The 14419-nt window shown below is 47.1% G+C and overlaps 1 protein-coding gene across 3 annotated transcripts in view; it reads left to right on the top strand.

The window, feature by feature from the left end:
* The first annotated feature begins 2088 nt into the window (after positions 1-2088).
* LOC145360430 (ras-GEF domain-containing family member 1A-like) overlaps positions 2089-14419 on the top strand; it is a 201344-nt gene continuing 189013 nt past the window's right edge. Inside the window, exon 1 of one of the 3 annotated variants that reach the window (XM_080215637.1) lies at positions 2089-2208. Coding sequence is in view for 1 of the 3 variants with exons in the window: in XM_080215636.1 (XP_080071762.1) it covers positions 13941-14031 (91 nt within the window). In the remaining 2 variants the exon portion in view is untranslated. Of the gene's footprint in view, positions 2209-13391; positions 13407-13772; positions 14032-14419 lie in introns of those variants that run through there. The other 2 variants (XM_080215638.1, XM_080215636.1) reach the window with 2 other exon arrangements.

The raw sequence follows: 14419 nt of genomic DNA, 5'->3' as shown, positions 1-14419 counted from the left end.
TCTCTCCACTCCCTCTTCTCCCACACCCATTCCCAGCACCCTTCCCCCACCCCCCACTGATTCCTGCAGTGGGTGGCACAGGAAAATTTCCCTCAGTTTGTCAAATCAAATCAGAGTGTTTTCACCCATGTGGACAATGCTCTCCAGTGCCGCAAGGTTGGCCTTCCGACAGACTTTCTGTGCTGTTTCCCAAGAGCCTGTGAGGGACAGACAAGTCTGCAAAGAGAGGCAGACAGGCGGGGTGAACATCCCCACTGCCTGCCTCCAAATGATGTGGAGATGCCAGCATTGGCCTGGGGTGGGCGCAGTAAGTCTTGACTCACCTGATGAAGGAGCAACACTCTGAAAGCTCGTGCTACCAAATAAACCTGTTGGACTTTAACCTGGTGTTGTGAGACTACTTACTGTGTCTCCAACTGAGGCCTCCGGTTGGTTGCTGAGCCGAGGTTTAAAGGCAGCCTGGGAAAGGAGTTATAGGAAGTGGGATAACTTGATCTTGGGTTCGGACATAGCTTGGCAAAAGATCGAGGGCAGAAGGGCCTGTACTGTGCAGTACTGTTCTATGTTTCTATGTTTCTACGGCCTACGCGTGTTGAACTCAAGAGCCAGTGAAACATGGGAGGGTCAGGATATTGAATTCCATGGTGATCAAAACGAATGGCGGAACAGGCTCGAAGGGCCAAATGGCCTCCTCCTGCTTCTAGTCTTTTTTACTTTTCCAAGTGTTGATACTGTTCCCCTCTCCCCCTTCCCCAGAAGATACCCAACTGAGCGTTTCCGACACTACATTCCACCGGAACTCAGTTGGAATGTAGCCCTGCTGAGTGGCCATTGCTCAGAATATAAACTTATTTGTCCCACTTGGCGAGATCGATACTCCCCTGCGATTGTTTCCAGGTGCCCGCCTTCCGCATTCATCAATCATCCCAACACTTTTCTTTCAATCATTACCTCGATGATTGTTCCTAGAATCTCGTCAAATCCCTCCTGAACACACACACACACACACACTCACAGACACACAGACACACACACACTCACACACTCACAGACACACACACACTCACACACACACTCACAGACACACAGACACACACACACTCACAGACACACAGACTCACGGACACACAGACAGACACACACACACACTCACAGATACACACACACAGACACATAGACACACACACACACTCACAGACAGACACACACACTCACAGACACACAGACACACACACACTCACACACTCACAGACACACACTCACACACACTCACAGACACACACACACAGACACACACTCACTCACAGACACACAGACTCACAGACACACAGACAGACACACACACACTCACAGACACACACACGCGCACACTCACACTCACAGACATACACACAGACACACACACACACACACTCACAGACACACACACTCACAGACACACACACACATACACACACACACATACACACATACACACACATACACACACGCACACACACACGCACACACATACACAGACACACACACACATACACACACACACACATACACACATACACACACGCACACACACACGCACACACATACACAGACACACACACACATACACACACACACACATACACACATACACACACATACACACACGCACAGACACACACACGCACACACACACACAGGCACACGCACAGAATTCTATATTTAGCTTTTCAAATGTTTAGCAATAACTGCTGGAGGCTAGTTAACAATTCTCGCTGTGGCAGCAGCCTGCTAGTTAGTGCAGTTTTGAAAAGAAGCGAGATGGAACCAGCTCGCAGGCTGGCAAAGTGGAGCCGTTTAGCGAAGCTTTGATTGAATTTGTCGCCTTTATTTTTTTTTAGCCCTGGGTCCTCTTCAGTTTTCGATTCCTGCAAGACGGCTCTTGCTCCTTAAATGGTACAGTCCTCATCTCACCGCACCCTCCCGTGTCTCTTCAATAGAGTCCTCCTCAGCCGGGGAGGCTCTCCCCATCCCCCCCCTACCCCCCCACCCCACTCCCCACCACCTCCTCACTCCCCCTCTCCGTTCAGAGCTGTCAGGAGTACAGCTCGCTGGAGTCGGCAGAGACCACCGCTCCGTTTCCCAGCATGGCTGGACAGGATCTGCCGGGATCTTCCAGGGGATTTTTCAGTGCTTAGCAACAGCTGCCGAAGCACGGACTGCAGACAGGTAAACGAGCTTAAGCTTGCGCGCTGTGCTCAAGCCAGAGGCACTGACAGTCGGGTATTCAGGCACAGTGGTAATGTGGCTTAAGTATAGTGAGTGAATGAGTGAGTGAAACTGTGGGTGCAGCGCAGGGATTTCATTGCCAAGTCATCAAATTAGACAGTAAAGGCATACTCATTGACATGAGCTATTATACTCCCTCACAATAATTTGAATAGCTAATCAGGCACTCTCCCTCCCGTCAATATTCCCCGTTTCTTCCCTCTTACAGAGGTGTTATAATTCCTAGAGGTTGAACGCTCCACGCTTAAAGCTGAATAGACTTCCCCTGTTGTTCTTTAAATAGCTTTATGGCAGTTCTCACGTTCTCCCCACCCCCTCCTCCCCCCCATTTCCCCAGTCAAAAATAATTATTTCCAATTCTACCACTCCCAGCGTTCTCAGGCTGAGCTAACCCAGCAGCCCCCCCCCCCTTCCCATCCCCATCGAAGGAGAGAGGGACCTGCATTGATGTAGCGCCTTTCGAGATGTCCTTAAGTGTCTCAGAGCCAATGAGGCATTTTGAGGTGGGTTCGCTGTTGGAGTGTAGGAGGGTGCGTCGTTAAGCGCGGAGGCTGTTTGCCACTGGGGGTTCCCCTGTGGGGTGTATCTTTCTGGGTGGCAATAGATTGATCAGAGGGCTTGTTGGCATGTGCACCTGGATTCCTAGTCCCCGGTTGCGTGCGGTGACCGGGTGGCATGTGGTCCGGAAAGAAATTTGCCCAGAAACAAAACGACATGTATGTACGCAAACATGCGTCACGTTTGGTCGCTGATGTGCATTGAATAAGTTCAACCCTTTGATGAGTAAGTGGGAAGATACCATTGGATGGTTTTACCATCCTTAACGCCAATGGTTGTTCGAGGTGGGTGAGATTACAGCTGGGATGTCCACGCCGGCGAGATTTTCCCATCCCGCTGCAGCGAATGAAAAATAGGCTGGGCTCCAAATTTTCCGCAGTGGGTAAGTGGCGTGGACAGCTGGTAAGATCGCTGCACGTATAAGAAAGGTGGTCAAAGACAAGCTGTTTCTGCGAGTGGACACTGCAGTTGAGGACCAGGAGACGCAGGTGGGATTCAGGAGGGACGTGAGGAAGAATATTTTTATGGAACAAGCGGTATTGGAGAAGGCCACTGTCTACAAGGGTGGAGGAAGCAGAGACCATCACTGGAATTCTACTGCCTGTGCCCGCCACGGAATCAGACCAGGCGAGAGGCTCACAATGGGAATGTCCGTTGACCTCAGATGGGATTTTCCAGTCTCAGGTTGAGCGAGGCTGTAAAATCCTGCCCCGTGAATCATTTCGAAAGGGAAATTGAATGGACACTGAGGGAAATAAACTTGTCGGGCGACTGAAATCGAGCAATGGGATTGACTGGAATTTTCTACCGAGAGCAGGTATGGATTCAATGGGCCAAATGGCCACCATCTGTACCATAATGAAAGAATTACTTTGCCAACATCTCCAGCAGTCCTGGCATTGGGTGCTGCTTTGGCATCAAGTTTTGGCAACATGACTCATAGGATCCTATGATTCAATACAGACTGGATGGGCTGAATGGCCTCTTTCTGTACTGTAGGGTTTCTATGATGATGAATCCCTACAGTGTGGAAGGAGGCCCATTGAGTCCGCACCCACAACAATCCCACCCAGGTCCTATCCCCGTAATACCACACATTTACCCCGCTAATTTCTCCAACCTCTGCATCCCAGAACATTAAGGGGCAAGTTAGCATGGTCAATCCACCTGACCCTCACATCTTTGGACTATGGGAGGAAACCAGCAGCCACAGGGAGAATGTGCAGACTCCACACAAACAGTGACCCAAGCCAGGAATCGAACCCAGGTCCCTGGAGTTGTGAGGCAGCAGTGCTAACCACTGTGCCACTGTGCTGTCCTAGCAACGGTTTAGACTGGCACCATTAGCTACTCTGCTTTCACTCAAGCACAGTTGTCTTTGCTGGGACAATGTGGGCGGTGTGGGGGAAGATGGCTTCATCGGTCAGACTTCTAAGTGGGAGGATGGAGCCAATTCCAATTGCACAGACACAAACCCTCACCATGGAGGGGGTCGGTTCTGTTTGTTACAGGCGTGGGGGCGATTCTAGACCAATACAGCCGACATTTATGTAGCGCTTTTCAATGAGTGAAATGGTCCTTTGCTGGTCTGTGTCCCAGTGAAACCACAGGGTCAAAAAGGGAGATAATGGAGCAGGCGTTCAAAATGGTAAAGCAAGATTTACAAGGATGTTACCAGGATTGGAAGGTTTGAATTGTAAGGAGAGGCTGGAAAGGGGGGGCTTTTTTCCCTGGAGTGTAGGAGTATAAGGGATGACCTGATAGAGGTTTATAAAATCATGAGGGGCATAGATAAGGTGAATAGCCAAGATCTTTTGCCCCAAGATAGGAGAGTCCAAAACTAGAGGGAACAGGTTCAAGGTGAGAGGGGAAGATTTAAAATTGACCAAACAAGCAACTTTTTCACATGGAGGGTTTGGTTTGATTTGATTTGATTTATTATTGTCACATTTATTAGTATACAGCGAGTATTGTTTCTTGCACGCTGTTCAGACAAATCATACCGTTCATACAGAAGGAAAGGAGAGAGTGGGCAATTTAGCACGGCCAGTACAGGTTCTATTGAGGCATTCAGAAGAGAATTAGATCATTCTCTGAAACGTAAGAAGGGTTACAGGGAATGGCACTAGATGAAAGTGTCGAGCTGGCAAGAACACAATGGCCGGAATTGTATTGTTCCTCCCACCATGGAAATCGGAGTGGGCGAGGGGCTGGAGCATGGAAAGGTCCGTTGACCTGGGGCAGGATTTTACTGTTTCAGGACAAGCGAGGCTGTAAAATCCTGCCCAATGGGCCGAATGGCCTCCTTCTGCACGGTAACAATTCTGTGATTCTGTCGTTTACTCGCATCTCCACAAATCATCTGAAATTGCCCCACACAAAACATGGATAAAAAGTAAATTCTCAGGGACATTGGAGAGTGTTGGTAATCAGTTTCCAGGAGATGCAATTGAAACTACAGCTTAGGCATTAGGCTATCTTGCCAGTGCCGTGCCGTGTAAGTGAGTGGACACCTCACCGAGGCTTACTATCACCCCGTGCTGTTACCACTTCATACCTGCACAGAACAACAAGAATGGTAAAAAGGATTTTCAAGTTGTGAGGAGTGCTCACGGCAGCTTCTGTTTGGAATCTGGGGGAAGAAGGTTTCATTGCCGACCACAAAGTATTCAATGGGTTTGAGAAAATAATTCCAGAATATCCAGTCATTTACAATCAGACCAGGAGCAAACATTCATAATTTTAAAAAATTGCATTTATAAAGCGCCTTTCACAGCACAGCGGCACAGTGGTTAGCACTGCTGTCTCACAGCGCCAGGGGCTTGGGTTCGATTCTGGCCTTGGATCATTGTCTGTGTGGAGTCTGCACATTCTCCCCGTGTCTGTGTGGGTTTCCTCCAGGTGCTTTGGCTTCCTCCCACAGTCCAAAGATGTGCAGGTTAAGTGGATTGGCAGTGCTAATTTGCCACTCAGTGTCCCAAGATGTGTACCTTAGGTGGATTGGCCATGCTAAATTGACCCTTAGTGTCCCAAGATGTGTAGGTTAGAGATGGAGTTCAGAATTAATTCCTGGCTAGGACGTTCTTTCAGAGAATTAGTGCAGACGTGATGGGCAGAATGGTCTCCTTGTACAGGTTGGTGGATTGATCATCGTAAAACACATGAGGTTACAGAGATAGAGCGGGGTGGGGTGGGGTGGCTGGGGTAGAATGGCCCTGGGCACGATGCCCTTTCAGAGAGTCGATGCAGACTCGATGGCCAGAGTGTTACAGCTATTCACGCCGGTGGGATTTTCCAGTCCCGCTGCAGTGAACAGAAACTTGGCTGGGTGCCAAATTCTCTGGCTTTGCTGTGAACGTCCAGTAAGCTGGATGGGCTGAATGGCCTCTTTGTAGGGATTCTATGGTTCACGACCACTGGATGTAGGGTTTTACAGCCAGTGGAGTCACTGTTGTAATATACCCAAGTTAACTGCTGCGCTAATAATGCTTCGAAAGTATCTCAGTGCCGATGGGGTTCTTTGAGACATACTAAGGTTATGGACGATGTGACACCAACACGGGTCCTTCTCTTACTGTTCCTCTATCCTTGGCGGGCGATCAATTAAAAGATACCTCGCAGTGCAACACAGGACGTACTTCACCGCAAACTCCTGCCATCCGTTGCTGAATCCATCAGCAATAGACGGTGTTGTTTAAATCCACAGTGTAAGACCGCAGTCAGTGAAGCCAAGGATCATTAATCGTGTATTCTCGTGACAGGTGACTTCAAGGAATTATGTGGCATTATTATCAGATCGCCACGGGCAACCGAGTCTCAGGTGCTGCAAAACAAAGAGTTGCCTTGGAGAAAACCGAAGATAAATCCAGCCACACAGGTGTTCCCTTTCCACTGAGGGGCACCTGTGGGAAACTGGGGCACAGCTGCTCCCACCACCTGATCAACCAAACCATGTGGAATGATGAGATTATTTTTATCCCATTCCTAACCCCCCTCCCCCACCCAAGCATTGCCTCCCCATACTTCCTTCGATTTGACTCGACTTACCATTGTCACGTGTATTGGGATACGGTGAGTAGTATTGTTTCTTGCGCGCTACACAGATAAAACACACAGTTCATAGAGTACCTAGTGGTTAGCACTGCTGCCTCGCCGTGCCAGGGATCTGAGTTCGATTCCTGGCTTGGGACACTGTCTGTGTGGAGTTTGCACATTCTCCCCGTGTCTGCGTGGGTTTCCTCCGGGTGCTCCGGTTCCTTCCCACACTGCAAAGATGTGCAGGTTAAGTGGACTGGCCATGCTAAATTGCCCCTTAGTGTCACAGAGACCGGCAACATAAACACATGAAAATAGGTGCATTGGCCATGCTAAATTCTCCCTCAGTGTACCCAAACAGGGGCCAGCATGTGGTGACTAGGGGAATTTTCACATTAACTTCATTGCACTGTTAATGTAAGCCTACTTGTGACTAATAATTAAACTTAAACATAGGGGAGAAGGAAAGGAGAGGGTGAAGAATGTCTTGTTACAGATAACTAGGGTGAAGGGAAAGATTAATTTAATATAAGGACGGTCCATTCAAAAGTCTGATGACAGCAAGGAAGAAGCTGTTCTTCAGTCGATCCAAAATGGATTTAAGGGTAGGACCAATAAACCTTCCCCTTTCAATCTGTGTTCGAACCCACAGAGCGCTTTCCACTTCCTCTGGTTTCCACCTACTCTGCCCAGGTATGTTTTGAACTCCCTTAAGCTATATTTGAAAAAATGTTTTATTCTATTCTTAAAGTCACATCACCAGTGTGCAGAGCAGGCAAGGTGAGACAGTATTCCATCTCCTTGCCCCAAAAACCAATTAGAAATGGTCGAGAGCTTCAAGTTCTTAGGCTTCCAGCTCACAACAACCTGTCATGGCTTCCCCCCCCCCAATGCCAACACCATAGTTAAGAGAATCCCAGCAACGCCTCTACTTTCTCAGAAGAAGATGGAAATTTTACATGTTAGCTATGACCCTAACCAACTTTTCCAGATGCACCATAGAAAGCATTCTTTCTGGTTGTATCACAGCTTAGTATGGGCTCCTGCTCTGCCCAAAACTGCAAGGCACTGCAAAAGGTCCTAAATGTAGCCCAATCCATCACTCAAACCAACATTCCATCCATTGACTCTGTTTACCCTTCCCGCTGCCTTGGCAAAGCAGCCAGCATAATTAAGGACCCCATACACCTGAACATTCTCCCTTCCACCTTCTTCCGTTAGGAAAAAGATACAAAAGTCTGAGGTCATGTACTAACCGACTCAAAAACAGCTTCTTCCCTGCTGCCATCAGAATTTTGAATGGACCTACCTCACATTAAGTTGATCTTTCTCTGCACCTTAGCTATGACTGTAACACTACATTCTGCACTCTCTCCTTTCCTTCTCAATGAATGGTATGCTTTGTCTGTATTGCACACAAGAAGCAATACTGTTCACTGTATACTAATACATGTGACAATAATAAATCAAATCAACTCAATCAAAATACAAGGCCCAAGCTGACATGAAAAATGTTTGCATTCCATCTTGGGTTTGATTTGATGCTTGACTTAGCCAGAAGGCTGAGCAGATACTACACTTAATCTTAAACGACTTTTATAGTTAACAACATGGTCAGCAATAAAGACCATGCAGGAAGTGATGAGGCCCAGGGTGCAAGCTGAGCTGACATTATTATCCAGAAGATTGGCCTGTGATTGGGGCCCTTTTGCAAAAGCAGCATTAATCGCTGCTTCCTTGCTTAACCTGAGTATTGCTCCTCTGAAGGGGCTTTGTGAACGCTGATTGCACTGTGTATTATTTCCAGTCGTTCGGTGGCTCAAATCAACAGCAAGGAAAGCACAAGTGATCTCTGAACTGATGCACCTTCATTAGTGGGGAAGTTATAAACTTGGAGCACTTAGTCAGGAAGTACCTCTGATACCCAGGTCACTGTGGAGAGTGTGTTAGGTGTTTCTCTTCACTTCAGGAGTAATTTTCATAATGTTTATCATAAATGGTCATCCAGCCCAGAGTCACCGCATTCATAATGTTAGTTAATATTTTGGACAGGCTATTGTGTAGAGTTGGTGTGTGACGTTCCGCTGGGTTAACTGTGTATCTGAAGCAATGTATCATTCGTTGTCAGAATGCACTGATGCTATGTTATACAACATGGCCTATATTGATCTGGAATGTGTTGTCTTGTCAATCACTGGTTGACCATTTGGCTCACACTGAGTAGCTTCTTCATCCAAAATAACTCTCATCTCCTTGTGATCGATCCACTGCTATGTTGATCGCATTGGACAGCACTACACTGAGCTGGATTGGAACCAATGTTGTGACCAAGTGTTTACAGCACAGAAACAGGTCTTTCAACTCAACTGACTCATTCTGGTCCTAGGGCAGCACATTGACACAGTAGATAGCACTGCTGCCTCACGGCTCCAGGGACCCAGTTTCGATTCCATCCTTAGGTCACTGCCTGTGTGCAGTTTCATCAATGGGACAATTGGCTTGTGTGGAGCATAAAGACTGGCTTGGACCAATTAGAATGAATGTAAATTCAGTGTAATCCAATATGAAAAGGCCACTGAATTAAAGGAGGAATTAATAAATAGAGGGGTGAACATTTACATTAAGATGTTGGTCTTCAGGTGAGTCTTTTCAGGAGGGGGAGTTGGAGAGGCAGAAAGGATTTGGGGGAGTGTCTCAAGGCATGGAGTCCTGGCTGGCTGAAGGCATGAATAGCTAATAGTGAGCAAAGCCTGAGGAAAAGAGTGTATAGGGGGTAGAAAATCAGAAAGTTATTGGGTTGCTATGCATCTGCTGCCCTTGTCCTTCTAAGTGGTAGAGGGTACAGTTCCAAATTTGGAAGGACCTTCTAAGGAAACTTTGGTGAGTTGCTTCATAGAATCATAGATTATCACAGTGTAGAAGGAGGCCATTCGGCCCATCAAGTCTGCACCAACCACAATCCATGCAGGTCCTATTCCCATCAACCCACATATTTGTCCTGCTAACCCCCTTGACACTGCAGTCAATTTAGCGTGGCCAATCACCAGCACGTCTTTGGAGTGTGGGAGGAAACCGGGGCACCCAGGGGAAACCCATCCAGACACAGGGAGAATGTGCAAACTCCACAAAGACAGTGACCTGAGGCCGGAATTGAACCCTGGTCCCTGGTGCCATGGGGCAGCAATGCTAATCACTGTGCCACCATGACACCATGCTGCTTCAGTGCAATGCGTTCGCCTCAGCGACTCTTCGTGGTAGGGGGTTTCACATTCTCACCAACTACTCAGTAACAAACGTTCTCTTTTTAATTGCCAACCAATTATCATTGATCACATCACAAGCTCCTGTAGAGGAATCTGTCAGCTTGTCACCTTGTTTACTCTGTGTCAGCTTGTAAAAGTAGTCCCAAAATGAGTGACAGCAGCCCTGGAACAAAACACCTCTTCCTGATCACTTTGTGATCCCGGATCCCAATCCAACCTTTAAAAGTTTGAAAAATAACATTGTGCTGGAAGATCTGACAAAGATTCTGAGAAGAAGCAGCACTTTTGATGGCTACCGGATTCTATAATCTGTTGTTGACTCTGGTAGTCTGCATTCCTGAAGACTTTACTTTTGATCTAACCCAATCAAATAATCTTTATTTCCCATCTCCAATATTATAACTAATATCCAAAAGAGAAACTGGAATAAAGCACAAACCATTGTACTTTATTGTTCTGATAATAACTCGGCTTTCTCACATTAGAATCAAACTGCTCCTTAATCCCTTGGCAATCTTGGAAACACTGGAATCAGTGAATCCCTCCAGCGCAGAAGAAGGGCTATTCTGCACTGACTCTCTGACAGAGTGTCTTACCTAAGCCCTCTCCTGTAACCACATGCATTTACCATGGCTAATCCCCCTAACCTGCACATTTTGGGCACTAAGGGGCAACTTAGCACGGCCAATCCATTTAACCTGCACATCTTTGGGCTGTGGAAGGAAACCGGAGCACCCAGAGGAAACCCATGCAGACACGGAGAGAACATGCAAAGTCCACACATAGACGGTGACCCCAGGCCAGAATCGAACCCTGGGTCCCTGGCACTGTGAGGCAGCAGTGCTAACCACTGTGCCATTAGCTCAAGCTGTAAGTGTGACACTTTTTCCTGGTGCTTCTAAGAAACTCTTCATGTGAGAGACTCTGACCCCAGATCCCTCAGGTCAGAATTCCAAAATCTTAGATTGAAAATTCTTACCCCAGTGTTTAAAACCTCTTTGTGGTGTTATCACCTACCACTTTTGTAGCTTCCTTCAACTCCCCATACCTCTCTGATTTTCCAACCCCCCCATACAAAGAACAAGAATAAAGAGCAAAAATAGTACAGCAAAGGGACAGGCCCTTCAGTCCTCCAAACCCATGCTGATCATGATGCCCTAATTAAACTAAACAAAAATTTCTGCCCTTACTCGGTCTGTTTCCCTCTATTCCCTCCCTATTCGTGTACCCATCCAGATGCCTCTTAAATGTTGTTAGTATGCCTGCTTCCACCGCCTCCTCTAGCAGCGGGTTCCAGGCGCCCGCTGCTCTCAGCATGAAAAACCGCACGTCTCCCCTAAACTTTCCTCCTCTCACCTTTAACCTGTGCCCGCTTGTAATAAGAACGTAACATAAGAACATAACATAAGAAATAGGAGCAGGAGTAGGCCATCTAGCCCCTCGAGCCTGCCCCGCCATTCAATAAGATCATGGCTGATCTGAAGTGGCTCAGATTGTAATTGATACCTCCACCCCGGGAAAAAGCCTCTGACTATCCACCCAGTCTATGCCTCTCACAATTTTGTAGATCTCTATCAGCCTCCATCTTCCCAGTGAAAGCAATCCTAATTTGTCCAACATCTCCCCATGGTCAACACCCTTGAGGCCAGAAAACATCCTGGTGAACCCTCTTTGCACTCTCTCCAAAGCTTGTATGTCCTTCTGATAGTGTGGTGACTAGAACTGCACACAACACCCAAAATGTGGCCTAACCAAGACTTTATATTGCTGCAACATGATTTTCCAACTCTTGAACTCAATACTCAAAGCACACACACCAAATGATTTCTTAATCGCCTTGGCCACCAGTGTTGCCACTTTTATGGAACTGTGGACCCAGATCCCTCTGTACGTTAATGTTCCTAAGGGTTCTGCCATTTACAGTGTAATTCACCTGACAGTATAATACAATCCCTTCCCAAGGCTTTGCCTCCTGATTAGGCATTTAACCTTCAGCCAGTCAGGACACCATGCCCTGGGATTCTCTCCCAAACCCTCTTGTGCCTCTCCAACTTCCTTTTCCTATGTTAAGGACCTTTCTGAAAATCCAGACCTTAGGGTAAATGTTCGGTCACTCCATTTACTCAATGGCTGCTTCACATTGGGTTATTGAATTTACAGTAAGTAGACTCACAGCACCAGGTTAAAGTCCAACTGGTTTATTTGGTAGCACAAGCTTTCGGAGAATTTACATTCATTCTAATTGGTCCATGCTGGTATTTATGCTTCACACAAGCCTATTATCCCATTCTGATTCTCTGAAGCACCTGAGGATTATTTTTCTACATTGGGGGTATCGTAGAATCATACAACCCCTACAGTACAGAAAGGGGCCATTCAGCCCATCGAGCCTGCACCGACAACAATCCCACACCATGTCCTATTCCTGAAACCCCACATATTTACCCTGCTAATCTCCCTGACACTAAGGGACAATGGCCAATCAATCTAACCTACACATCCTTGGACTGTGGGAGGAAACCGGAACACCCGGAGGAAACCCATGCAGACATGGAGGGAGCATATAAACTCCACATAGTCACCGGATCTCTGGTGCTGTGAGGCAGCAGTGATCATTCATTCTAAGTGGTCCATGTCAGTATTAATGCTCCACATTAGCCAACTGTTCCATTCTCTGAAGCACCTTAATCCAGTGTGAAATGGTCACTGAATTAAAGGTGGAATTAGTAAATGGGGAGGGGTAAACATTTGCTCTCAGATGTGGATTTTCAGGAACATCTTCACATAGGAGAGGGAGTTGGAGAGGCACAAAGGATTTAGGGGAGAATCCCAAGGCATGGGGTCCCAGCTGGCTGAAGGTGAAATGTCTAATCGTGAGGCAAAACCTTGGGAAGGGAATGTACTTTTCTGCATTGAAGGCGCCATATCAGCACAAATTGTTGTTGTGTCTCTGGGCTGGGTCTCCAACCATCGGATCAGAAAGGAAGTGAAAATTAGCACCCTGTATGACAATATAATATATTGTTAAGCTCTGCTCTCTCAACCCACAATGTCACTGAACTCCTCTCCCGAACTCCATTCTGGATATGTAGCTTAAAGAGAGCAGCAGAGGAGTTGCATTAGCTCCTTTTAATCTGTTCGTGTTACATGCACTCAAATAACATGGTGAGCCAATTATCTCCTTCCATTACCCGACCCCCATCTGGCTGAGATAAGGTTACAGCCGGCACAAATCCCCAGGGTGGGGAAATGATCCATCTCCGGTCAACTCTTCCACGCACAGTAAGTAATATTCCTCCGTGCCTGCTTTTGAGACGTTTATCTGAAGGACAGTGCGAGGCACGTGCCTTCCCTCAATCGGTGTGTCACCACTTTTCAAGATTGCTACAAACATATAACAAGAGTCCGATTTAATCTGTGGGGACTCAGTCACAATGGAAATTTAATTTATAAATGATATCTGAGCTTAGCCCATGGGAGAACCGGGTAGGAGCATAATGGGGTGTATTGAGCAATGGGGGAGGGTATTATAATATATTGTTAACAGCACATTGAGCTTCCAGGTCCCAGAACAGAGGTGCTGTCCTTTAAGTGAGTTGTTGAACTGAGAGGTGTCTGCTTTTTTGCTCAGTGTAGGTCTTGGATTCCTTTGAATAAGGTGTAAAATGCTTCAGTTGCTGTCAGCATTCAATCCAGGAATCCTGTATCATCTTTGGAATGTATGTGTGTAATAATGCGATGCATTGAAACTGCGCAAGGAACATTGGCTGGATGGGGGACAGTTCATCCTTTCTCAGGGAGTTGTGAGCCTTTGGAATGTGCTGTGACTTGTGTTCATTTCCTGAACACCTTCGGGATAAAGCTGGACCCCTTCTGGGTCGGACGCCGGGGTCACGTCCTGTACCAGGTAAGCCTGAGCGTGGTCAATGTGATCTTCAGGAGCGCTGGAGGAGAGTCAGGAAGGAATGTTCTGGAATTTTCTCTTCCCTTTCCTCTCCTTTTTTTCCGTTTTGTTTTGCCTCAACCCTTAAGTCGGTTAAGGCAAAACATAGGCAAAGTGGCACAGTGGGTAACCCTGCTGTCTCACAGCGGCAGGGACCTGGGTTCGATTCCCGGCTTGGGTCATTGTCTGTGTGGCGTTTGCACGTTCTCCTCGTGACTGCATGGGTTTCCTCCCACAGTCTGAAAGATGTGCAGATTAGGTTGATTGGCCATGCTAAATTGCCCCTTAGTGTCAGGAGGACTAGCTAGCAAAGTTTAAGCAAGGGTTATATTTTCCACTTCTTTTCTAATCT

Source organism: Carcharhinus amblyrhynchos, chromosome 31 (assembly GCF_965287045.1).
Source record: "Carcharhinus amblyrhynchos chromosome 31, sCarAmb.v2.hapA, whole genome shotgun sequence".
Taxonomy (NCBI): domain Eukaryota; kingdom Metazoa; phylum Chordata; class Chondrichthyes; order Carcharhiniformes; family Carcharhinidae; genus Carcharhinus; species Carcharhinus amblyrhynchos.
This window is presented reverse-complemented; position numbering and strand designations above follow the sequence as displayed.